We start from the raw sequence: 26,769 nt of genomic DNA, 5'->3' as shown, positions 1-26,769 counted from the left end.
AAGGGGGTGATGGAGAGAGAGACTCCTGCAGCACTGCTTCACCACTTGGCAAAGCTTTGCCCCTACAGGTGGGGACTGGAGACTTGAACCTGGGTCCTTGTGCACTGTAGCATGTGTGCTCAACCAGGTGCGCCACCACTTAGTTCCCATTTCCCAGTTTTCCACATAACAATTCAACCCCCACTAGTCTTCTGTCATCATGTTCCAGGACCTGAACAAGCCCGCCCCCAGAGTCTTTTACTTTGGTGTAACACTAACTCCAGTCCAAGTTCTGCTTAGTTGTTTTCTCTTCTGATCTTGTTTTCAATTTCTGCCTGTAAGTGAGATCATCATATACTCATCCTTCTGTTTCTGACTTATCTTACTTCCTTCAAGCTCCACCCAAGATGGGCTAAAAAAAGGTGAAGTCACCATTTTTAATAGCTGAGTAGTATTCCATTGTGTACATAGACCACAACTTGCTCAGCCACTCGTCTGTGGCTGGACAGCCAGGTTGCTTCCAGGTTTTGGCTATTACAAATTGTGTTGCTATGAACACAGGTATACACAGATCTTTTTGGATGGGTAAATTTGGTTCCTTGGGATATATACCCTGGAGAGGAATTGCAGGGTCATAGGGTAGGTTCACTTCTAGCCTTGTGAGAGTTCTCCAGACTGCTCTCCACAGGGGTTGGACCAATTTACATTCCCTCCAGTAGTGGAAGAGGGTTCCTTTGTCCCCACAACCTCTCTAGCATTACTCAACACCATATATGGGAAATATTCAAATTAGTGGTACAGAATCTTAGAGGAGAGTAAAGAAACCTTTTATTATTGTTGTTATTTATGTTGTCATTGTTGGATAGGACAGAGAGAAATGGAGAGAGGAGGGGAAGACAGAGAGGGGGAGAGAAAGACACCTGCAAACCTGCTTCACCACCTGTGAAGTGACTCCCCTGCAGGTGGGGAGCCAGGGGCTTAAACCAGGATCTTTACGCCGGTCCTTGTGCTTTGCGCCATGTGCACTTAACCCACTGCACTACCCCCCGACTCCCAAGAAACCTTTTAAATAACTAAGTCTGTAGCCTTTTGTGGTTCATACACATGATTAATTGGGTGCTCATGACATTGTGCCTCCTTATGTAATCAGCAGCTACCTGTCTGATGTGGTAATAAGTCTGTAATACTGACTCATAAATATCATTTAATAATTCTAGTGTTTACCATCTTTATTTTTTAATGTTCTATAAATGTTATCTCATATAAATTTTACCCTAGGAAAAGGGTACTGTCATTATCTCTACTTTACAGATAAGAAAATTAAATGGGTTATATCAAATGCTCAAGGTCAAGTGAAAATTCAGAGATCTTCAAACCCAGGCAGTCAGTTTGTTAGTTCTAGTTTCCTTTGGTTTTTTAAAAATACATACAGAAAGGCAGAGTGAAAGAGACCACAGTATCAAAGCTTCCTTCAATGCAGTGGAGGCTGAGCTCTGGGTTATTGGGGCAGGGGTAGATAGCATAATAGTTAAGTAAAGAGACTCTCATGCCTAAAGCTCCATAGTCTCAGGTTCAATTTCCTGCACCACTATAAGTCAGAATTGATAAGTGCTCTGGTTAAAAAAGAAAAAAAAAAAAAAAAAAAACAGAATCTGGGTCATACACATAGCAAGGCAGAGCACTATCCAAGCGAGCCATTTCCCTTTAATTAATCATCACTCTAAATTACATCTTAAAAACAATGATGGGGGGGGCAAGGGGGTAAAAAAATGACAAGCACCAACTGATTTTAGATGTTTTCAGCTGCTTATTACCATAAATATCCCCATGCCATAAATACAAAATATGTAATGTCTACCATATAAATATACAGTCTAGGAAAAATGATCAAACTTATATATAAATTAAACATAAAGTTAAGAATGTCCTATAAAATAAAAAGCTCAATCTCAGAATATGTCAGTAGTAATACATATTAAAGATTCCCTCTTTCTACAACAAATAATTCTAATTACCTTTCTCTGTGGTCTCACTTTTTTCACTCTTTTCACCATTTACCTATTTCACAAGAAAGAAAAAAAAAAAAAACAACTTTAGTAGAAGTAAAAATTTCATAGAAACATTAACACTAGATTTTTAAAAATCTTTTATTTAATGGCCTAGGAAATAGAAGTATGGAGAATACTAACAATTTACAAAACAGCAAAAAACAAATAATAATGCTGTTACTAGGTTATGTAGGCAACAGATAACAACTAAAATTTCTAGGAGTTTATCAGCATCATACGATATTTCCTCAAAATTTTCTTCACTCAAAGGGTAAATGTGACTTAAAAGTACAAATTATTGCAGAAATTCAATTTCATGAGTTTTTTAAAAATATTTATTTTATTTGTTACACATGAAAGTTCAACATGAGGCAGAGAAGAGAGGAAATGAGCATCTGTCTGTGTGTGCACATGTGTACATTTGGCCAGAGCACCACTCTGGCAGATGTGCTGAGGACTGAACCAGGGACTTGAGGCATGAGACTGTCCAATGCTTTAACGGTAGAGCCGTTGTCCCAACTGCTCAAGAGTATTTCTTAAAATGCAACAAAAATTCTGGCTTACTCTTGAGCATATGCCACTGCAGAATGGAAGTAAACAATGAAGTAATGCATACTTTTATAAATTTACATTTTCTAACCTGGATGGCATAGGTTAATTCTACAGAAAGGAAAACTAAGGACCAACCTGAATCTAAAAACCACTGAAGAATTTTTTAAACGGGGGGGGGGGGGGGGGGGCAGCGGAGGCACTGTACAGCGGCGTGCTTGGAGAAGTGCATGCTACCATGCACAAGGACCCTGGTGGAAAGCAAGTCTGTAGGAGTCTACCTTGATTTCTCCCTCTCCCCTCTCAATTTCTCTCTGTCCTATCAAATAAAAAAATAGAAAGGGGGGGGTGGATGGCCAGCAGGAGCGGTACATTCAGTGTGCTGGCACAGAGTTCCAGTGATAACCCTGGTGGCAAAATACATTAACTAAATAAAATCATATATATAGGGAGCTGGGCTGTAGCACAGCGGGTTAAGTGCATGTGGTGCAAAGCGCAAGAACCAGCATAAGGATCCCAGTTTGAGCCCCACCTCCCCACCTGCAGGGGTGTCGCTTCACAGGCAGTGAAGCAGGTCTGCAGGTGTCTATCTTTCTCTCCCCCTCTCTGTCTTCCCCTCCTCTCTCCACTTCTCTCTGTCCTAACGACTATGACATCAATAGTAACAATGATAATAACTACAACAACAATAAAAAACAAGGGCAACAAGAGGGAAAATAAACATAAATTTTTTTTTAAAAAATCATATACACAACTTATAAGGTAATCCTAAAACAATGCAAAATGAAACACACCTATGAAACATTCTTGCTAAAAGTAAAAAAAAAAAAAAAAAAACTGAACTTGAATCTAATTAACATTTTAATGGCTGAAATTTCAGCTTACAGGAACTATGAGATGGAAGATTAAAGATAAGGAAGAAGTCAGATAAATTCAGAATGTAGTTCATGGGATTGACTCAGCATTAAAGAAAACAGGCAAAAAGAAATGGGGGGAGAGAGATGAAAAGGCATGGGGGAGAGAAGAATGAGATCTCAGGCACAAAATTAGCAGTACACCAAGTTTTTCTTTCAGTGTAAATTTCATTTACTAGGAAAAAAGATACCTGGAAAGTCATGTTATTTCAAGATCTTCATTAGGCAAACAGAGGAAGCAGAGTAGGATGGTTAAACAAGAACTGGCAAAGGACACAAACTCAGATATTAAATCTGAGTTCAAATCCTCTTTCCACAGCTTTAATCTGCTTCATAGTGACCACTAAAAAGCAAATGCATTAAGCAGGTCTAGGAAACAGGTAGGATTAATTGAAACTAGAATATTTAATTCAGTTTCTAACAAACACAAATTAAAATTTACCCACAGTGCCTAAAAGAATATTGTAGTGGCATCTCAATTCTTGCCACACACAATAAATACCTTTTGGGTTTTGTCTTTAGAATCCAAGACATTTTCCAAAGAACTTTTAGCCAATGTACCACCTTCTTCTCTTCCTGTTTCTTGCCTTTTCTGTTTCTGCAACTGCTCTTCCTCTTGTCTGTCTTTTTCTTCAAGTTTTTTCCTAACTTCAGCTTCTTCATATCTGTTGAAAAGGGAAGCCAAGATGTCTTCTATCAGCAAAATTATAGAAAGTAAAGGAGTGCATGTACAAACTATTGTATTTACTGTTGAATGTAAAACATTAATTCCCCAATAAAGAAATAAATTTAAAAAAAAAAAAGAAAATAAAGGAGTCATGGTATGGAAGGTGGCGCATTGGGCTCTCTGGTGGAAGTCCTGAGTTCAATCCCCGGCAGCACATGTATCAGAGTGATGTCTCGTTCTCTCTCTCCTCCCCCTTTCTCATGAATAAATAAAAAGAAAAGTAAAGGAGTCCAGTACTGTGAAATTAATTCCATGACTTGGGGGATTTTAGAAGTGCATTACTTATCCCTACAAGTGAAATTCAACTCTACCATTGTTTTGTTACAGACCACAACTCATAAATTTTTATCTGTAGATTTATTTCAAATAGCTCAAATTATTTGACAAAAAACATCTTCAAATGAAGTTGTTTAATGCCCGTTACTTTCCCTTCTACAAATATTAATCTTTTAATGACCTGAACCTGCTATAATTTCTTTTTCAAAGGGTTTACAATCCCATAATTCATATTGCAAAAAAAAAAAAAAGTGAAAAACAGGAGTCTTTTAGAATTGAATAGAATTTGTGTCGTGTGCTAAGAGAAGCTTCACCCTACAGAAAGTATTTAGTTTCATAGTGAAACTCACCAAGAGGAATAAATTAGTTACTGAGAAGAGGAAGTTGACTGCCAAGAATTTACATCTATAAAGTTCTTCATTCACTCCTGAGATGCAAACAAACAAGCAAACAAGCAAACAAACACCCCCCCCAGCCGTTTACCACTTTGTTCCTGTATTAATGACACGATGGATTTATTTATTTATTTTTTTACTTTAACTTTTTTGCCACCATGATTAGTGCTGAGGCTTGATGCCTGCATAACTCCACTGCTCCTGGTGGCCATAGTCCTCATATTCCTTTCTTTTCTTCTTTTTTATAGAGACAGAAATAAGAGGGAAAAAGAGAGAAAGATAAAGAGAGGAAGAGAAACACCTATGCTGCACTGCTCCACTACTCAGGAGGTTTCTCTCTGCAGGTCAGGAACTTGGGCTTTAAACCCAGATCCCCAAATATGACATGTGCGCTCAAGCAGGTGCACCACTGCCTGGCCCGTTTGAAAAATTTAAATTAAAAAGAATTTTTTTTTAATTAAAGAGAATCTTAAAAAAGAGACATTCGATTTATAAAAATCAGTATGCTACAATGAGAAGTATAAAAAAAAAATCACAGCTTCAGATAAGATTTTTTTTTTTTTTTTTTACAAAAACAGGTATGTCACCATATTTCAGCTCAGGCAATAACCAGAAATAAATGGGTTCTCAAATTGAAAAGGGCTAGTCATAGTGGTCTATTCATTTTCACCTGCTGCACTGTTTGAAAATTTGACAATGAAACAGCAAGCTGTTATCGCTACCTAGTATCTCTACAGCTTTGTTACTTCTACATTCTCTGCCTTTTTTTTTTTTAATGTTTATCTATTCCCTTCTGTTGTTGTTGGATAGGACAGAGAGGAATGGAGAGAAGAGGGGAAGACAGAGGAGGAGAGAAAAACAGACACCTGCAGACCTGCTTCACTGCCTGTGAAGCGACCACCCCTGCAGGTGGGGAGCTGGGGACTCAAACTGAGATCCTTACTCTGGTCCTTGCGCTTTATGCCACCTGTGCTACCACCCGACTCCCTTTTTCTGCCTTTCTTATGTGCCAGCATCTATTACAGTGACGATGAGGACTTGCAACAAGTATGTAATTCTTGTACTGACACCCTAAATGTAAATAAGTCACTAGAGCACCAGAAAGGGAAATGTTTACGGCACGAGCATGTTATCACTGTTATTAACAACAATTAGAATGACTAACACTGAATACTTACGACGTGTCAGGCACCATCTAGGGGACTATACACATAGCACTTTACTTCATGTGGTCAAGATGTTAATGGGGTAGGCTTCATTTTTATCCCACTTTAAAAATGAAGAAACTTGAGATAAAGAAAAGCTATCTTTAGATTACACAGCTAGCAAGTGTAAGAAGAGGGATTATGGAACAAGGTTCTGACTCTAGGAAAGGAAGGATGGGGTGGGGGTTGGGGGGGGAAGAACTGGGACCCAGCCCAGGAAGTATGGCTCTGCACACGTAGCCATCATTCTTATTTCTTCTCTACTAGTGTTCCATGCAGGGACTAGATGCGAGCTGTCTGCCCTAGAAAATTAAGCAGCCTCAACCTGAATTCAATTTTAAGAGTAGCAATAGGAAAAATGTTGATATCTTTGGTTTAACCTATTTCCTTTTTTAAATTTTTTATAACTTTTAAAATATTTATTTATTTATTTTCCCTTTTGTTGCCCTTGTTGTTTTTCATTGTTGTTGTTATCGATGTCGTCGTCATTGTTAGATAGGACAGAGAGAAATGGAGAGAGGAGGGGAAGACAGAGAGGGGGCAAGAAAGACAGACACCTGCAGACCTGCTTCACTGTCTGTGAAGCGACTCCCCTGCAGGTGGGAAGCTGGGGGCTCAAACTGGGATCCTTACGCTGGTCCTTGTGCTTTGCGACATGCGCGCTTAACCTGCTGCGCTACCGCCAGATTTCCTTTTGTTAACCTATTTTTTTTTTATCCACATCTTACTCTCTATCATGCCATTTGTTCTATTTCCATAGTCTGAAAATCCACTTAAATAAAATTGATGTCTCTCCTACTTTCGGAGCACAGCTGGTAAGCTGAAGTGATTACTAGGCATGTACCCCCTCCACCCCCCACACCATGCTGACTTCTGGCTCCATCATCTGTCCTCTTTACTAGGATTCTGACACTTCTAGATTTCACTAAAACTAAATTTCAGAGATCATGAATGTAAAGTAAGTGAGTAAGTTAACAAATGCCTGACAAGTGTTTCTTAATGTCTGGTGATGACGAGACCTTTTTTTCCTAGTTACTTATCTGGTCTTTTTGTCAAAATGTTTTCTGGAACCTGGAGCTATGCCTGCCTTTAGAATGGAGGTACAGGTACCAGGTATCTGGGCAGAGCTTAGCTACAAATTAACCATAAGTTGTTCAAGTCTTTGACTTTAAAACCAGCAAACTGTCCAAGTACTGTACACCTTTCCAAAGACTGCTGGCCTGACAAAAGAGAAATTTTCAGTAGGTACAGATTTCAGAAACTAAAAGGAGAGAAGGTTCTATGGCTGATTGCACAATTAGAGAATTAAGACAGGTCAGATGTGAGGGTATGTTAATATACACCTTCTAATTTAAATGCCAGTGAAAGGGATATAACACATGGGGGTGAGGGCCAAATAGAGAGTGAAACATTTTCCCAACTTAGAACTGAGTAAAGCAATTTACATCACAGGAAGAGTTCAGAGTATGTTAAAAAAAAAAACAACTTATAATAAGAAAGGGCACTAGAAGTCATTCCATTTGTGGTCCAGGAGGTAAAGCTTTGGACTCTCAAGAATGAGGTCCCGAGTTCAATCCCTGGCGGCACATGTGCCAGAGTGACGTCTGGTTCTTTCTCTCTCCTCCTTTCTCATAAATAAATAACACCTTTAGAAAAAACTGTTCTACTCAGCTAATACGGTCCTAACGATGTTGAACAATGGGCTTTTCTGCATCAACACCCAGTGAAAATATTCTGAAGGATTTTGAAAAGAAGATAAAGGTATAGATTTTGAAAAGAAGATAAAAGACACATCCCAATAAATTACAACCAACAGAATTAGTTAGCCAACAAACCAACAGACTTGTAGTACAAATGCTAAAGGGGTTTCTTCAAGCTATAAGAAAACGATTCTAGATGAAAAGAACCAAGGCAATGCTTTATTATTATTATTATTTTAAATTTCTTTATTGGGGAATTAATGTTTTACATTCAACAGTGAACACAATAGTTTGTACATGCATAACATTCTCCAGTTTCCCATATAACAATACAACCACCACTAGGTCCTCTGTCATCTGCAATGCTTTATTATTAAACAAAAAAGTTAGATAAAGATCAATGTATAAAAATCAAATATCGAAACAGTGAATTTTTTTTCCTTCATAAGAGTACTTACTTAAAAGAAAAAAATGTAGGGACAAGAAGATCGCATAATGGTCATACAAAAGATTTTTATGGCTGAGGTTCTGAAGTCCCAGGTTCAACCCCAGGTACCACTAGAAGCTAAAACTGAGCAGTGCTCTGACCGAAAGAAAGGCAGACACATCATTAGAGAAAGTTGTGTTAGCTTCAGGAAGAATCCGACTTACCCATTGTAAACCTATGTATTGAATGCTCCGGGGCTATCTACTTGGCCCCAATTTTTGATGACTTACAATCAAGCTCTTTTGTGTCTCATAATCAGTTAGTTGTGAGCACAGAAGGGTGAAAGACTCAGATCCTTACGCCGGTCCTTGTGCTTTGCATCATCTGCGCTTAACCCACTGCGCTACCGCCTAACTCCCATAAATAAATCTTTTTTAAAAAGTAAAATTGAGGGGGCCGGGCAGTGGCACACCTGGTTAAGCATGCATAGTATGCTTTAAAGTCCACTGCTTTATCCCCAGTGCTATATCCCGGGGCACAAGCACACACAGTACAAAGCACAAGGACCTGCACAAGGATCCAAGTTCGAGCCTATGGCTCCTCACCTGCAGGAGGGACTCTTCCCAAGCAGGGAAGCAGATCTGCAGGTGTCTCTCTTTCTCCTTATCTCCCCTTCCTCTCTCAATTTTTCTCTATCAAAAAGTAAAATTGAATTGGGTTAAGTTGAAATCAGAAGATTATGATGTGTAGACCAGGGCAAGAGGAAGCTGAGGAGATGTGAAGGGATCACTATGGATACTGGATTTCTTTTGGGGGGGAGATAAAAACATCCTAGTATTGATTATGGGATCATGGTTAAACAACTCTGTAAATACAATGACAATAATGTATTACGTACTTAAATGGGCAAAATGTAGGATAAGTGGTGTCTGTCTGCAGAAAGACTGTCACACAGGAAAAAAAGATTAACTATAAAACCTCACTCCCAAAACAATTCAAACTCTTTAAAAGTACAAACCAAAAAAAAGGGGGGGGGGACACTAGGGGAAACTAAAGCACAAAAGATAAAAAAGGAATAGATTGTTGAAGGTGATAAAATGATTAGAGAAGTATGAGGAAAATTCAAAAGACAGTAATGGTAACAAAGGTTAGAAGAAATTCTACTCTAGTTAACTAAGAATAGAATAGTGATTGTTAAATTATGTCATCCACCTTAATACAGTCCAGTCTCAAGATTAGTTATTTCTAGAAAGAACAAAAAAAGGACAACAGGCAGTAGCACAATGGGTTAAGTGCATGTGGTGCCAAGCACAAGGACAGGCTTAAAGATCCCGGTTCGAGCCCCCGGCTCCCCACCTGCAGGGGAGTCGCTTCACAGGTGGTGAAGCAGGTCTGCAGGTGTCTGTCTTTCTCTCCCCCTCTGTCTTCCCCTCCTCTCTCCATTTCTCTCTGTCCTATCCAACAGTGACGACATCTACAACAACGGTAATAACTATAACAACAATAAAAAAAACAACAAGGGCAACAAAAGGGGGAAAAAAAGAATAGAATAGTTAAAATAGTAATTTATCTATTTATGTTTATGTCCAGGGTTTTCTCTGGGGCTCAGTGCCTGTACTATGAATCCACTGCTCCTGGAGGTTATCTTTCTTTCTATCTTTGTTGTTATTGCTGCTGCTGCTGCTGTCGTTGTTGGATAGGACAGAGAGAAACTGAGAGAGGAGGGGAAGACAGAGAGGGAGAAAGAAAGGCAGACACCTGCAAATCTGCTTCACTACTTGTGAAGCAACCCCCTGCAGGTGGGGAGCCGGGGGCTTGAATCAGGATCCTTGCATCAGTCTTTGTGCTTTGCACTGTGTGTGCTCAACCTGGTGCCCTACAGCCTGCCTACTCAAAATAGTAATTTCTTTTTTTTTTTAATTTTTTTTTACTATATTTATTTATTTATCCCTTTTGTTGCCCTTGTTTTTTTTTTATATTTTATTTATTTATCAATGAGAGGGATAGGAAGAGAGAGAGAAAGAGCCAGACATCACTCTGGTACATGTGCTGCCGGGGACTGAACTCAGGACCTCATGCTTGAGAGTCCAGTGCTTTATCCACTGCACCACCTCCCAGACCACATTGTTGGTTTTTTTATTGTTGTTGTAGTTATTATTGTTGTTTATTGATGTCATTGTTGTTAGATAGGACAGAGAGAAATGGAGAGAGGAGGGGAAGACAGAGAGGGGGAAAGACAGACACCTGCAGACCTGCTTCACTGCCTGTGAAGTGACTCCCCTGCAGGTGGGGAGCCAGGGGCTCGAACTGGGATCCTTATGCCGGTCCTTGCGCCATGTGTGCTTAATCCGCTGCGCTACTGCCCGACTCCCCAAAATGCTAATTTCTAGATAAAGAATATGATACATAGTTAATTGACCCATCTATGAAAGAGATGAAATATATACAACTAGGGGCCAGGCAGTGGCACACCTGGTTAAGCACACACATTACAGTGTGCAAGGACCCAGGTTCAAGACCTTAGTCCCTCACTGCAGGGGTAGAAGTTTCACAAGTGGTGAAGCAGGGCCGCAGGTGTCTATTTCTCTCTTTCTGTCTTCCCCACTCCTCTCAATTTCTCTCTGCCTCTATCCAATACAAATAAATTTTAAAATACTAGGTATATATGGTGCAGCCAGGCATATGAAATCCAATAGTATATCATTTCCATAAGACTAGTGAACAAGCAACATAGTGCAATAGGAGTCATAGGAAGAATTAAATTTTTCTGAAGATTTCTGCCATAAATTTACAAATATTAAAACTTAAGTGTCTGGACCTGAGTTTTTTTTGTTTTTTTATTTATTCCCTTTTGTTGCCCTTGTTGTTTTATTGTTGTAGTTACTGATGTCATCGTTTTTGGATTGGACAGAGAGAAGTGGAGAGAGGAGGGAAGACAGAGAGGGGGAGAGAAAGACAGATACCTGCAGACCTGCTTCACTGCTTGTGAAGTGACTCCCCTGCAGGTGGAGAGCCGGGGGCTCGAACTGGGATTGTTCCACCAGTCCTTGAGCTTCGCGTCCCCTGCACGTAACCCACTGTGCTACCGCCCAACTCCCTGAACCTGAGTTTTAATACATCAATGCTTACCTTAACAATCACAAACATTTTCTAAACTTCAACAGAGAACATTAATGGTGACACATGAATGCAATCTCAATGGCATAGTAAAAGGCTTTAATCTTTGTGGTCTAGTTACCATAAATCTTCTAGGAACTGGAGGTTTTCTAAGTCTGAACAGATATAAATGGGCAAATTCTTTAAATTTATTTTTCCTTCTAAATTTACAAGTTTTTAAAGATTTCAAAATAATGTACGTACCTGAGTTTAAGGCTTTCAGAGAGTCTTTCAGCTTCTTCAATAGCTTTTTTTATGTTTGCAGGTCCAAGTATAGAATGAAAATAATCCTGTAATTACAGGGAAAGCATCTCAAACTGTTAATACTGACTACAGTACAAAGCACTAGTGGTAAGTGCATTACAATCATGGTGTTGGTTTTCCCCACTTTATTAGGGAGCTAATGGTTTACAGCACAGTTGCTGATACATCATTTCCCCATGACAGGTGTCTACAAGACTCTCTCTCGCCAACCTGGGTTCTTGTCCAATATCACACCAGGACTCAATAATGAAAACATTATGACTGAATGTACTTCTTAAATTTTTCTTCTTTAAAAAAACTGGATAAAGACAGCCAGAAATCAAGAGGGAAGGGGATGATAGAGAGGGAGAGAGACAGAGAGACACCTGCACCACTACTTCACCACTCGCAAAGCTTTCCCCCCTGCAGGTGGGGCCCGGGGACTTGAACCTGGGTCTTTGTGCACTGTAATGTGTGCGCTCAACCAGGTACATCACCACCTGACCCCTTCCCTTCTTAAAGTTTTCAATAACCATAAATACTATTTAGTATTTGTTTCAAAAGTGTCTCTTTATACTATTTGTAGGCAATAAAAAAAAAAAAATCCCATATGACCTGGTAGTTGTCTGAGGCTCTGATATCTTAGGCTCAATGCCCACCACAAGCCAGAGCTGAGCAGTGCTCTGATTAAAATAAATAAGTAAACCTTGAAAATAAACAAATGAAAAAAACAGTGGAGTGGCTAAGGGTAGGTAGAGCAGGCTTGCATTTGATCCCCAGTACTACATGTGGTGGGCATTCTCGGGAATATCAGACATTACAGTGCAGTACATAAAGACCCTGGTTCAAGCCCCTGGTCCCCACCTGCAGGAGGAAAGTGTCATGAGTGGTGAAGCAGGGCTGCAGGTGTCTATCTCCCCTTCCCTTCTCGATTTATGTCTCTATCCAGTAATAAATACATAAATAATATTAAAAAAACATTTCTAAAAAAAGTATCTAGGGCTGCCATTTACAAAAGTACAGTTACAGACAATCATATTTTGTTGTCACCAGGGTTTCACCATTCTAGCCTGACTTTTTCAAATGCAAAAAGACAGAGATAGACAGGGGGAGAGGGAAAGACATCACACACCACTGCAGCTACTCCAGAGTACAGTGGGGCAGCCAGCCTCAAACCTATGTCATATGCACACAGCAAAGCAGGCACCTTAATCTCATGCGTTGCCTCACTGGCCCAAGAAAAGTGAATCTTTAACTTGTTCTGATGATGATACAACTGAAGACCAAGTATGAGTCTGTGTGTTGCTACAAATGTGTAGGAACCCCAGGCAAATAAAGTATACAGTATGCATGTGTAGCTGCAAATAAAATTGAAATTTTAGTTCCTTTTTTTTGTTTTTTAATCTGCCTAAGTGTTTGAACCTGATGCTGCATTAGGCGATCTAAATTTCAGTAACAGAGAAAACTCTGAGGGAATCAACAGTTCTACTGTGGAAGGAAAAGTTAAACATAAATAAATAAAAAAAAAAGAGTAAGCAGAAATAAAAGAAGTACCTGGTGTTGCTTGAAATCAGGCCTACTTCGGATAAGGTTATAAACAGTCGCGTATTTCATATATAGTACATAGGCCTTTTCCTCATCACGATCTAATCTGCTCTCTTCTGCTGTCTTGAAGATCTTCAGGGCACTCTGAACATAACTTAAATTCAGAAAAAAAAATTAAATTCTTTACATCTGAAAATAAGCCATATATAAAGTCTACAGAGAATTTTCTTAAATAGTTACTTATTTTTAATGAGAGAAAGAGAAAGAGAGAGAGAGAGAGACAGAAATACACAGAGACCAGAGCACTGCTCAGCTCTGGTTTCCGGTGATTCTGAGGACTGAGCCTGGGATCTCAGAGCCTCAGGCATAAAAGTCTTTTGGCAAAACCACTATCTTCCCAGGCCTAGAGAGAATCTTGATAAAATAAAGTTTATAATTTAAGCTATGCTACTTCAAATAGATATAAAGTCTGCTATGTTTGGATAGAATCTGGAATTTTCCATTATAAGCAAATACTTAGAGTTGATGATACCAGCATGCTACTCAAATGCATTCTAAATCCAATTTCAAAAGACCTGCCATAGAAAATAACATGATTGTGCATCCTTTGTTGAAGGAGAGAAGCAAAAATCTTTATTTTCATGTTGAAATACTTTTCAATTCTCCCCACTATTTTCTATGATGTATAATTGTCCCCAACTAAAAATGCTGAAAGTTAGGAACAGGTATGATACATGAATTTAATTTCTCTTTTTTTTTCACACTTGATGAATGTTTCTTTACAAAAATGGTTAAACGCTGATTCACTTGTCCTGGATGGAGAAAAGAGAATTAAAGCCTAAAAATAACTCAAATTCAAAAGATAATTTGATGATTTGGCAGTATTCTAGATTCTAAGGCTATTTTCCTGGGCAGTAGATAGAAAACATGGGCATTCTGGGGGGCCAGGCGGTAGTGCAGCAGGTTAAGTGCACACAGTGGGAAGCACAAGGATTGGCGCAAGGATCCCAGTTCAAGGCCCTGACTCTCCACCTATGGGGGGGGGGGGGGTCACTTCATGAACGGTGACACAGGTCTGCAGGTGTCTTTCTCTCCCTCTCTCAGTCTTCCCCTCCTCTCTTGATTTCTCTCTGTCCTGTTCAACAACAACAAAAATGGCCACCAGAATCAGTGGATTCATAGTACAGGCACCGAGCCCCAGCGATAACCCCAGAGGCCAAAGAAACCTGTTCAAAGTAATTAAAAGAAATTATAGGCATTCTGAAAAAGGAGTGTATTCACTTAGGATTAAAGTTTTGATAACCAAATCAAAGTGCCAATACATTACTTATATACATTACACTTTATCTACACAAAGTAATTTAACTTGTTCTCTATATTTCTTTGTGCTCTGACACTGAGACATGAGGGGAGGGTTGGGAAGGTAACTCAGCCTGTCAGAGCACCAATATGTACGGCGAAGTTCCCATGGGCTACAGATCCATCCCCTCACATCACCTCAAGCCAGAGCTGAGTAGAGCTCTGGTTCTCTCCTTTCTCTTCCTCTCCCTCCCCACTCTTATCATTCTCTCAAAACAATGAAGCAAATCTTCGGACGGGGAGAATAAAAAGCCCAAGACATGGACTGGTAAAGCCGGTCAGGCCAAGGAACTAGAGAATATTCCACAAAGGAACAAGGCCAAAATGGCATGTTGTCCAGAGATTATATAACACACATATTAGCGAACACATACAGATGTATTCTACCAAGATAAAGTTAAGGCCTTCTCTTAAGGTAATACGATGATGACATCAAAATAAAAAACAAAAACCTTAACTACTTACTCATCTACTACATCTAGTCAAGTGGAAATGAACTAAAACTAATATGTGACATCAATAACAACAACAATAACTACGTGGTCCGGGAGGTGGCACAGTGCATTAGATTCTCAAGCATGAGGTCCCCAGTTCAATCCCCGGCAGCACATGTACCAGAGTGATATCTGGTTCTTTCTCTCTCTCTTCCTATCTTCCTCATTAATAAATAAATTAAATCTTAAAAAAAAAAAAAAACCACAATAACTATAACAATAAAACAACAAGGGCAGCAAAAGGGAAAATAAGTAAATGTTTTTAAAAAAAACTAATATATGACTCAGCCAACTTAGCGAAGGATGCATACTTCTTAGTGCTTATTTTCTCTGGTTTAACTTCTGTTTTCTTATTGAGATCTTTGAGTGAAGAACTGAGGTAGAGTTCTTTAGGAACTGAAGCCACAGCAGGCATGACGAATCAGCTTTACTTATCCACTTTCACCTGGATGATGTATTTCATTCAAAGTAGTTATTTTCTGAAACAAAATAAACACAAATAATGTCTTGAGTTTTCCTTACTAACAATGAAGCAAAAGAGCAGTTTAAATTAAAAAGTCTGACTCCTACATTGCCCCCTTTGCTAAGAGTTAATTTTAAATTAATATCTCGGGGGGTGGAGGGGAGGAGAGCATAATGCTTATGTAAAGAGACTCTTTGTTATGCCTGAGGCTCCAAAATACCAGGTTCAATCCTCCACCCACCCACCCACCATAAACTATAGCCGAACAGTGCTCAAGTTTAATATATATATATATATATATATAATAAAAAATAATAAATTAGTATCTTGAATATCTATTTGGAAATTCAAGATATATAGGTTATCAATATGCAATTTCATTCTTTTTTTCTTTCAATTTTTCACTAACTAAATGAATTGCTGTTTCTATCACTCAGCCTTAAGTACTAGAGGATTTTTTGCTGTCAAAAGAACAAACGGGGGGAGTCAGGCTGTAGCGCAGTGGGTTAAGCACAGGTGGTGCAAAGCACAAGGATTGGCGTAAGGATCCTGGTTCGAGCCCCCGGCTCACCACCTACAGGGGAGTCGCTTCACAGGTGGTGAAGCAGGTCTGCAGGTGTCTATCTTCCTCTCCCCCTCTCTTTCCCTCCTCTCTCAATTTCTCTCTGTCCTATCCAACAACAACAACAATACTAACTACAACAATAAAACAAGGGCAACAAAAGGAATAAATATTCTTTAAAAATTTAAAAAAAGAAGAACGGGGTTGGGCGGTAGCGCAGCGGGTTAAGCACACATGGCGCAAAGCGCAATGACCAGCGTAAGGATCCCAGTTCGAGCCCCCCGGCTCCCCACCTGCAGGGGAGTCACTTCAAAGGCGTGAAGCAAGTCTGCAGGTGTCTGTCTTTCTCTCCCCCTCTCTCCATTTCTCTCTGTCCTATCCAACAACAAGCAACATCAACAACAATAATAACCACAACCAGGCTACAACAAGGACAACAAAAGGGGGAAAATGGCTTCCAGGAGCAGTGGATTCATGGTGCAGGCACTGAGCCCCAGCAATAACCCTGGAGGCAAAAAAAAAGGGGGGGGGGTTAGGTCAGCCCCTTCGAGCACCACCTTGCTTGCTGGTAGTCCAGAGAACACAGGTTCAGAGTTCCCCAGCACTACATACATTATGCCAGAGCTGAGCAGTGAGCTGGGGCTCCATCCTTTCTCCTTTCACATCTTCTCTTCTCCATAAGTAAATTAATTAATTCATCAATTTAAAATAACTGTGGAAGGACAAATAAGACCAGAGAAATAGTTCACCGGGCAGGGTGCCTACACTGACAGGGACACAATCCTGGTTTGAGCCTCAGTACCATGAAAAATGTGTTCTGGCAATAGAGAAAGTTTCAGTGCAGGGCAAGATGGTAGCACACCCAGGTAAGTGCACATAGCACTTAGCGTAAGGACAATGGTTCAAGCCCAGCCACCCCTCCCTTGCAGTGGGGACACTTCACAAGTGGTGAAGCAGGTCTGCAGGTATCTCTTTCTCTTTACTTCTCCCTCCCCTCTCAACTTCTCTCTGTCCTACTGAATAAAATGGATGGAGAAAAAAACCAACTGGATAAAAATTTGATCAAACTTAATTATATAAAAATGAGACAGGGTACAAATAAAAAAAAGAAGAAAGGAAAAAATGGCTCCCATGAGTGATTGTTCAAGCCCCAGCAACTGGAGGCAAAAAAAGAAAGGAAGAAAGAAAAAGAAGAGAAACAAAGAAAGTATCAGTGTATAGTGTTCAGTGCCTGTGTGTGTTTTACTTCTGCTATGTCTGCACTAGTGTATAGACCACAGTAGAAGGCAGTTTCGTTCAGAAGTACTTTCTTTTCTCATTGAAGGGAGTTTATTAAAGAAAGCAAGTGAGAAGAGTCTAGGCAGGGCCACTTTATATGGCGCAGGGGACATATGAACACAGTTTTGGTGACTATGCCCTAGCATTTAGGTTTTACTCTGAAAAGGTCTTTGAATTTTCGTAACATTCTTTACTTCTTCATTGCTCTGATAAACTCGGACTAGGAAAACAGAGGAAACATTAAACAAAACAGACGAAGAGGGGAAAGTTAGGCAGGCATCTATTAAGCTGTTTGTATGTGTTCATGTGCAAGAATGCAAGGAGATGGGGCAGACCAGGGAAACATGATACTGTCTAGGTTACCAATCCTACCCTATCCGATTTTTTTCTCAGGAAGTCAGTTTTATGATTGCCATTTTTTCCCCATCTATACCTAATTCCATGGATCTATAAACACAAACAAAGTAACATGATGGTTTGAGAGTTTTCCATTTAGAAACGTTGACCTCATATACAATACTTCCCACATCCACTCTGCCTTTCTACAACTAGAGCTACAGTGACTCGGGGGAGGGGAGGGAGGAGGAGCCTCTGGACTTCACCATCATATCGATCAATCAATCGGCATTAAGTATGTTCTTCTAGTTAGGGATTTAGTTCATTGACCATCTATAATTCAAACTATAGTTTAAGGAAAGAAAATGAGAGGATTCCCTTGAATTTCCTCAGACTTATGAACAACAGCACTACTTGAGTGCCTTATTTTGCAAACATTTTTAGGTGGTCACCGGGACTTCACTGCTCCAGGTTGACTTTTTTTTTCTTTCAAATAGAGATAAAGAAACAAAGAAAGTGAAGTTTCCTTCAGTAGGTGGGGGGCCAGCTTCAACCTGGGCTGAGTGCATAACAAAAGAAGTACACAAAGTGAGCCATCTTGCTGGCCACAACATGATACTATTTTATACACTAAAGATACCAAGATATCAAAGGTATCACCCCGACCGCCCAGGAGAAACACACACCTGCCATCTCCCCATTTCCAGCCTATCCCCAACACTGAGTGAAAAATCAGGAACACATGCAACCATTTATATAATGCTTAACAAACTAAACAATATACTGCCTAAAAATATAAATGACGTAAAGGCTAGAGAGACAATGGTAAACAGAGGCCAGGGAGCTGGTACAACAGGTAGAGCAACATGCTCAGGGCCCAGGGTTCAATCCCCCGGCAATCTCATACACCAGATTGCTACTCTGACCTCTCCTTTTCCCTGCTCTCTTCATATCTCTATCATGTGATATAAAATAAATTTTTAAAAAGAAAAAAGCTAAGTCAGGACTGAGCAGTGCTCTGGCCAGTCTCTCTGTGTCTGTCTATCTCATTAAAATAAAAGTGTTAGCAATGTATTAATTTGGGCAGGGGAGATAGTATAATGGTTATGCAAACAGACTTTCATGCCTGAGGCTCCAAAGGGAAATGGCGAGGGAAGGGGGTGACAGAGAGGGAAAGAGACAGAGAGACACCTGCAGCCCTGCTTCACCACTCGTGAAGCTTTCCCCCTGCAGGTAGCGACCGGGGGCTCGAACCTGGGTCCTTGTGCACTGTAACATGTGAGCTCAACCTGGTGCGCCACTACCCGGCCCCAATAAAAAAACTGTTTTGCTGATCCATGACTAAAGGCTCCTGGCAAAAAGAAAGTTATTGATTTGAATCTTTGGAAATAAAATTCTACAATATGTTCTGAGTAGAAATGATTTTTATGGGAGTCGGGCGGTAGCGCAGCGGATTAAGCACACATGGCGTGAAGCGCAATGACCCGGTGTAAGGATCCGGGTTAGAGCCCCCAGCTCCCCACCTGCTGGGGAGTCACTTCAAAGGCGGTGAAGCAAGTCTGCAGGTATCTATCTTTCTCTCCCCATCTCTGTCTTCCCCTCCTCTCTCCATTTCTCTCTGTCCTGTCCAACAACGATGACAACAACAGCAATAATAACTACAACAATAAAAAAACAAGGGCAACAAAAGGGAAAATCAATAAATAAATATAAAAAATAAAAAAAGAAATTGTTTTTATGATTACCTTTAGTGCCTAGATCTTTAGACTAAAAAGAGAGAAATTATTTATTCTTTCAGGGTATTAAAATTGTATGCCACTGTTCACTGTAAAGTTAAATTCAATTTAAATATTCACAGATTATGCTATATAGCAGGTACTTTATTCTAGGAACTCAGAGGCAACATGTGATCTGTTTTCTCCCAAAACTGAAAAAACGAATGTGAAAGAGAAAGTTGTAAGCAGGAGTGATATGACTTAGCAGGATATCAAGCTAGGAAGGGTTGCAAAGAGCACACAGAAAGGAAAGTTAAGAAAGAAAAGAAATTGTAGTCATATGACCATTGCCTTGTGAATCATTATTTCCTTAATAAAACTATTTTAAAAAGAGAAAAGAAAAACAAAGAATGACCAGCAGAATTTTCACCTTTATGGGAGAGAGCATTTCTGTATATCTTGGTGGGGTGAGAAACTAGCATAAGAGAATGATAAGGAAGGACAAGACTATAAAGCCTTAAAAACTGTAAGGAACATCATATGGAAATGTCTGTCTTCTAAACGTAACGGACACGGACACAGCAAGGCTCTAAGAAGGGAGTTATGTTGTCCAGACTGACAACAGCACCAAGCAGGCTTTGAAAAACTGGAGAAGACGGCGCTCATTATCTACCACACTGATGATCCCAGGGAAAGAGGACGAAGGTCAGAAGCAGGACGTTAGAGATACAATGGAGGAGGCAGATTCAAGAACACTGCAAGGGTAGGATGACAGGGCTCGGCAAAAGGTTAGACACCAGAAGGGGAATTCTAGGGATACCATTGCCAGGGTGTCAAAGCTCTTAGTGAGGATTTCTACAGAGAGACTGTAATTTGAAAAGTTTCTTTTTCTGTTCTTACTTGATTTCTGAGAATAGCAGGAATAAGAAGCAACCTTATTGGGGGCTGAGCAAGTAGTACAGTGGGTTAAATGCACAAGGTGCGAAGCGCAAGGACTTGCTTAAGGATCTTGGTTCAAGCCCCTGGCTCCCCATCTGCGGGGGGGGGGGGGGGGCTATCTTTCTCTGTCTTCCTCTGCTCTCTTAGTTTCAATCTGTCCTATCCAACAATAATAACAACAATGCGGTTCGAACCCCCGGCTCCCCACCTGCACTCCCCACAGGCAGTGAAGCAGGTCTGCAGGTGTCTGTGTCTTTCTCCCTATCTTCCCCATCTCTCTCCATTTCTCTGTCCTATCCAACAACAACAATAAAACAACAAGGTGAAATCTCATATAATCTACTCTGTGCTCATTTTAGCTAAACCACCACCGACAACAACTGATAAAATGTTTTAAAACAACCCTAACTCATTAAGAAAGCTTGTGACTCAGAATTTTGTGTGGGTGAGGCCCTGGCATTGACTCTGGCACTGCACATGGCCAAAGCAACATTCTGGTCCATCTGCCGGCTTCTCTTTCTTACAGAATATATAAACATTTTTCAACAGGCTCAACTGAAGCTCCGCAGATGGTAGAGCAGTGTTGTGGCATCTTTCCCTCTCTCCAAGTCTGTATGTCTCTATGTGAAAGAAAGAACTTTAAAAGTCAGCCCAGGGTGGAGGGTACATAGCATAATGGTATGCAAAGAGACTATTGTGCCTGAGGCTCCAAAGTCCCAGGTTCAATCCCCGGCACTACCATGAGCCAGAGCTGAGCAGTGTTCTGGTAAAGATAATAAAAATAAAATAAATAAACAATAAATAAATAAAATTTTTAAAAAGATTTTACTTATTTATTTATAAGAAAGATAGGAGGAGAGAAATAACCAGACATCACTCTGGTACATGTGCTGCTGGGGAGTGAACTCAGGACCTCGTGCTTGAGAGTCCAGTGCCTTAGCCACTGCGACACCTCCAAGACAATAAATAAAAATTTTTAAAAAGTCAGCCCAGGGAGTCAGGCTGTAGTGCAGCGGGTTAAGCGCAGGTGGCACAAAGCACAAGGACCGGCATAAGGATCCCGGTTTGAACCCCGGTTCCCCACCTGCAGGGGAGTCGCTTCACAGGCGGTGAAGCAGGTCTGCAGGTGTCTGTCTTTCTCTCCCCCTCTCTGTCTTTCCCTCCCTCTCTCCATTTCTCTCTGTCCTATCCAACAACAACAATAATAACTACAACAATAAAATAACAAGGGCAACAAAAGGGAATAAATAAATAAAATAAATATAAAAAAATTAAAAAAAAAAAAAGTCAGCCCAGTGGTGGAATCCCCTCTCCCCACCCCAGTGACAGAAAAAGAAAGAAAGAAAACAGAATGAGTCACTACTCAAAACTTCTGTCTTTCCTGGGCATCTGCTATATGTCTAGCACTGTATTAAATGCTTGAAAACAGTCGTTTTAAAATTCAGAAGACCATTTACAAGGTCAAAACCAGTATTTTAATGAACTAAAGATGCAGGAAACTATCAGAGGACATCACACACAATAAGGTTACATACTGTTTCAAGAAACCTTTATTTTAGAGGGGTGTGTGTGTGTGTGTGTGTGTAAGCACATAGAAAACACTGGCTGGGATCGGGAAAATAGCTCTCCTGTACAATGCCTCACTTTGCCAGGTGAATCACCAGGGGGACAGGTGGTGGCACACCTGGTTAAGCGCTTACATTACAATGTGCAAGGACCCAGGCAGGTTCAAGCCTCTGGTCCCCACCTGCAGAGGGAAAGCTTCACAAGTGGTGAAGCCGGGCTGCAGGTGTCTCTCTGTCTCTCTCCATCGCTATCTCCCCCTCCCCTCAATATGTTTCTTTTTTAAATATTTTATTTATTAATGAGAACGATAGGAGGAGAGAGAAAAAGAACTAGACATCACACCGGTACATGTGCTGCCGGGGGTTGAACTCAGGACCTCATGATTAAGAGTTCAGTGCTTTACCCATTGTGCCACCTCCGGGATCACAATATCTGTTTCTATCCAATAATAAATAAATAAATTCAAATCACCCAGGTATAAGCCTGACCTCCATAGAACTGGAGGAAACTTCATTGCTTGTGGTGTGTCTACCTCCCTCTCTCCCTTCTTATCCAAAAAAGTCAGCCCAGAGCAGCAAAGCCCCGTGACCAAAATTTTGGGCTGTAAGAAAAGTCATGAAGTGTTTTTCTATAGAAAATGTGCCGTGGCTCTTCCGACAACCCAATACATACATGCATGCATACATACACATACATATACTAAAACCGACTCGGTGGACATGTAAAATGTATTTCTTCTCATGGGTAACAATGACAAAAGTGCCAAGCTACTTCAAAGTTTGGTCCAAAGATCAGTGCTGTTGCAGAACTGGCCAGCAATAAGGAAATAAGATGCTGCGGACAGAATGTAAAATCAACTGAGTACACTGATTATTTTATAGTACCAAGACTTTCTCAGGAAGAAAGCTTATTATAGTACAAACTAAGTTTGTAACAAGGACTGCAGCAAATAGACTGCTACATTGTGTAATTCTGCTCTAGGAATCTACAGTACTTGATCACAGCTATCTCAGGTGACCAAAGTGTCATTAAGTAATAAGGCAATAATGAAATGTTGCACTCTGTATCACTATGAGACAAATCTCTGTAAAGTCAAAAGGAAGGGAAAATTTGAAAAAGAACTTCCGGAGGCGGGGCTACGCGCATCAGCAGATCTCTTTCTCTCCTCTCCCCTCCCCTCCTCTCCCAGATCAACTAGGAATACCAAAGGAGACCACCTGGGACCTAAACAAGACAGGACTAGAACGACTTCAGGAACCCACCAAATCACTGGTGAGTGCAAACACGTGTGGCTGGTAACAGAGAGGAGCCTGGGAGAGATTAAGTGGCTGGTAACAGTCTGGCAGTCTATCAGTTGAGACACCACCTCCAGTCTGTTCCACCAACAAGGGGACAGCTGAAGGGAGGAGAGGACTCCCCGGACTCACCAAGTACAACTCTAGGTCTCCATTGCTACTGCCCTCAGAATCTGAAGCAATGGCAGGGAGGGACAACCAAGGACAGAGATCTAACCAGGAAACTCAGGAGAAGACCTATACCTCAGTGGCATAGCAGTGGGGCGGTGAAAGTCTCTTTGCATAACCACTGGATTATCTCTGCCACACCCTGCTTTATCTCTTGGTCAGGAATCAGTGATTAAGCTAAGAGGCCTACTTGTAGTTTAAAAGCCCTCAGGCTCCCATAACCTACAGGGAAGAAAAAGAAAAAATAGAGGCTTTTAAGCCACTGAGCTCCAACTCAGGGATTAAAATACTATTGAATCAACTGTTAACTTCCACAACTGAGAACACTTTAATTACCTTACTGAGACACAAGTCAATCCAGGCAATAGTGATCAGTAATTTGAAAAGTACTGAGAGAGGCAACTCAACATAATATATAAAATGGTTAAACCAGCAAGAGGAAATATTGGAAATGAACCAGGACGAGAGTCCAGCTAAAAGCCCCCCAAAGGGTGAAGCACAAAATAACATCCAAACACTAGCTAAGGAAATAATCACAGGAGTGAGTAAAGAATTTGAAAAAATTATAATCAGAAATACAGGAACAACAAATGAAACTCTGGAAGAAAACACTAATTATCTCAAAGTTATTAGAGAGCTGAAAGCTGAAATCGCTGAGCTAAGAGCACAACTAGCAGAACAAGCTAAAACAGTATCAGAACAGGGTAACAAAATAGATGAACCCCAGAAAACAGTAGAGGGCGGAGAGAATAGAATCAATGAGGCTGAAGACAGAATTAGCAAGATTGAGGATGAATTAGAGACAACTAAAAAAGAAGTAAGAGATCTCAAGAAGAGATTAAGAGATACTGAAAACAACAACAGAGTCCTATGGGATGACTTCAAAAGAAACAATATACGCATTATTGGCTTACCAGAGGAAGAAAGAAAGGAAGAGAAAGAAAGCATTCTTCAGGTCATAATAGCTGAAAATTTCTCTAGTCTAGACAACATCAAAGACATAAAGATTCAAGAAGCCCAGAGGGTCCCAAACAGAATTAACCCAAACTTAAAGACACCAAGACACATCATACTTAGAATGGAAAGGAATAAAGACAAAGAAAGGATCCTGAAGGCTGCAAAAGAAAAACAAAGAGTCCCCTACAGAGGAAAACCCATAAGATTAGCAGCAGACTTCTCCACACAAACACTAGAGGCTAGAAAAGAATGGCAAGATATATATCGAGTCAACCAAGAATACTATATGCTGCTAGACTGTCATTCAGACTAGAAGGAGGCATCAAAACCTTCTCAACAAGCAACAGCTGAAGGAATCCACTATCACCAAGCCTGCCCTGAAAGAAGTTCTGATGTGACGCATAAATTTTAAAGACATCTTCAACGAAACGGATCCAATTACAAAGAAGACTAAGGCAAGTATAAACCTATGGGACTACATCAAATTAAAAAGCTTCTTCACAGCAAAAGAAACCACTACCCAAACCAAGAGACCCCTCACAGAATGGGAGAAGATCTTTACAGGCCATACATCAGACAAGAGTTTAATAACCAACATATATAAAGAGCTTGCCAGACTCAACAACAAGACAACAAATAACCCCATCCAAAAATGGGGGGAGGACATGGACAGAATATTCACCACAGAGGAGATCCAAAAGGCTGAGAAACACATGAAAAAATGCTCCAAGTCTCTAATTGTCAGAGAAATGCAAATAAAGACAACAATGAGATACCACTTCACTCCTGTGAAAATGTCATACATCAGAAAAGGTAATAGCAGCAAATGCTGGGAGAGCGTGAGGGGTCAAAGGAACCCTCCTGCACTGCTGGTGGGAATGTAAATTGGTCCAATTTCTGTAAAGAACAGTCTGGAGAACTCTCAGAAGGCTAGAAATGGGCCTACCCTATGATCCTGCAATTCCTCTCCTGGGGATATATCCTAAGGAACCCAACATATCCATCCAAAAAGATCTGTGTACACATATGTTCTTGGCAGCACAATTTGTAATAGCCAAAACCTGGAAGCAACCCAGGTGTCCAACAACAGATGAGTGGCTGAGCAAGTTGTGGTCTATATACACAATGGAATACTACTCAGCTGTAAAAAATGGTGACTTCACTGTTTTTAGCCGATCTTGGATGGACCTTGAAAAAACCATGTTGAGTGAAATAAGTCAGAAACAGAAGGATGAATACGGGATGATCTCACTCTCATGCCAAAGTTGAAAAACAAGATTAGAAAAGAAAACACAAGTCGAACCTGAAATGGAATTGGAGTATTACACCAAAGTAAAAGACTCTGGGGTGGGTGGGTGGGTGGGGAGAATACAGGTCCATGAAAAATGATGAATGAAATAGTGGGGGTTGTATTGCTAAATGGGAATCTGGGGAATGTTATGCATGTAAAAAAAAAAAAAAGAAGTAGAAACGCAAAGCAGAAATTGACTGAGTTTGGAGTATGGCACCAAAGTAAGAAAGCAGAAGTACACTAGAGTTTGCAGTGAGTACCCTCCCTAACACTTCTTCTCCACTATTCCAAGCTTTGGGTCCATGATTGCTCAACAATTTGTTTGGCTTTGTATGTTAACTCTCTTTTCAGTCACCAGGTTCCAGATGCCATCAGGATGCTAGCCAGGCTTCCCTGGATTGAAGACCCCACCAATGTGTCCTGGAGCTCAGCTTCCCCAGGGACCCACCCTACTAGGGAAAGAGAGAGGCAGACTGGGAGTATGGACCGACCAGTCAACGCCCATGTTCAGCGGGGAAGCAATTACAGAAGCCAGACCTTCTACCTTCTGCAACCCTCAATGACCCTGGGTCCATGCTCCCAGAGGGATAGAGAATGGGAAAGCTACTGGGGAGGGGGTGGGATATGGAGATTGGGCGGTGGGAATTGTGTGGAGTTGTACCCCTCCTACCCTATGGTTTTGTTAATTAATCCTTTCTTAAATAAAAAAAATTAAAAAAAAAATGGTGACTTCACTGTTTTCAGCCGATCTTGGATGGACCTTGAAAAATTCATGTTAAGTGAAGTAAGTCAGAAACAGAAGGATGAATATGGGATGATCTCACTCTCAGGCAGAAGTTGAAAAACAAGATCAGAAAAGAAAACACAGGTAGAACCTGAAATGGAATTGGCACCAAAGTAAAAGACTCTGGGGTGGGTGGGTGGGTGGGGAGAATACAGATCCAAGAAGGACGACAGAGGACCGACTGGGGGTTGTATTATTATATGGAAAACTGGGAAATGTTATACATGTACAAACTACTGTATTTACTGTTGAATGTAAAACATTAATTCCCCAATAAAGAAATTTTTAAAAAAAGGAAGGGAAAATTCATAATAGCCTGAAAAAAACAAAATTCCTTTCATACCCAAATGCACTCTCCTATTTTTTATGCAGGTCTCTCTTCCTTCCAGGACCAACTT

General features: G+C 40.5%; 1 protein-coding gene across 4 annotated transcripts in view; it reads right to left on the bottom strand.

Annotated features, from left to right (window-relative positions):
* Nucleotides 1–26,769, bottom strand: part of USP8 (ubiquitin specific peptidase 8) — a 65,731-nt gene that overhangs the window by 31,606 nt on the left and 7,356 nt on the right. For all 4 annotated transcript variants that reach the window (XM_060174645.1, XM_016192025.2, XM_016192026.2 and 1 more), the window contains 5 exons: nt 15,329–15,496; nt 13,174–13,318; nt 11,581–11,666; nt 3,993–4,155; nt 1,995–2,037 (listed from right to left, as the gene is read on the bottom strand). In XM_060174645.1, the coding sequence (XP_060030628.1) occupies nt 1,995–2,037; nt 3,993–4,155; nt 11,581–11,666; nt 13,174–13,318; nt 15,329–15,432 (541 nt within the window). In that variant the 5' untranslated portion in view covers nt 15,433–15,496. The remainder of the gene's footprint in view (nt 1–1,994; nt 2,038–3,992; nt 4,156–11,580; nt 11,667–13,173; nt 13,319–15,328; nt 15,497–26,769) is intronic.

This window comes from Erinaceus europaeus, chromosome 16 (assembly GCF_950295315.1).
Source record: "Erinaceus europaeus chromosome 16, mEriEur2.1, whole genome shotgun sequence".
Taxonomy (NCBI): Eukaryota; Metazoa; Chordata; class Mammalia; order Eulipotyphla; family Erinaceidae; genus Erinaceus; species Erinaceus europaeus.
This window is presented reverse-complemented; position numbering and strand designations above follow the sequence as displayed.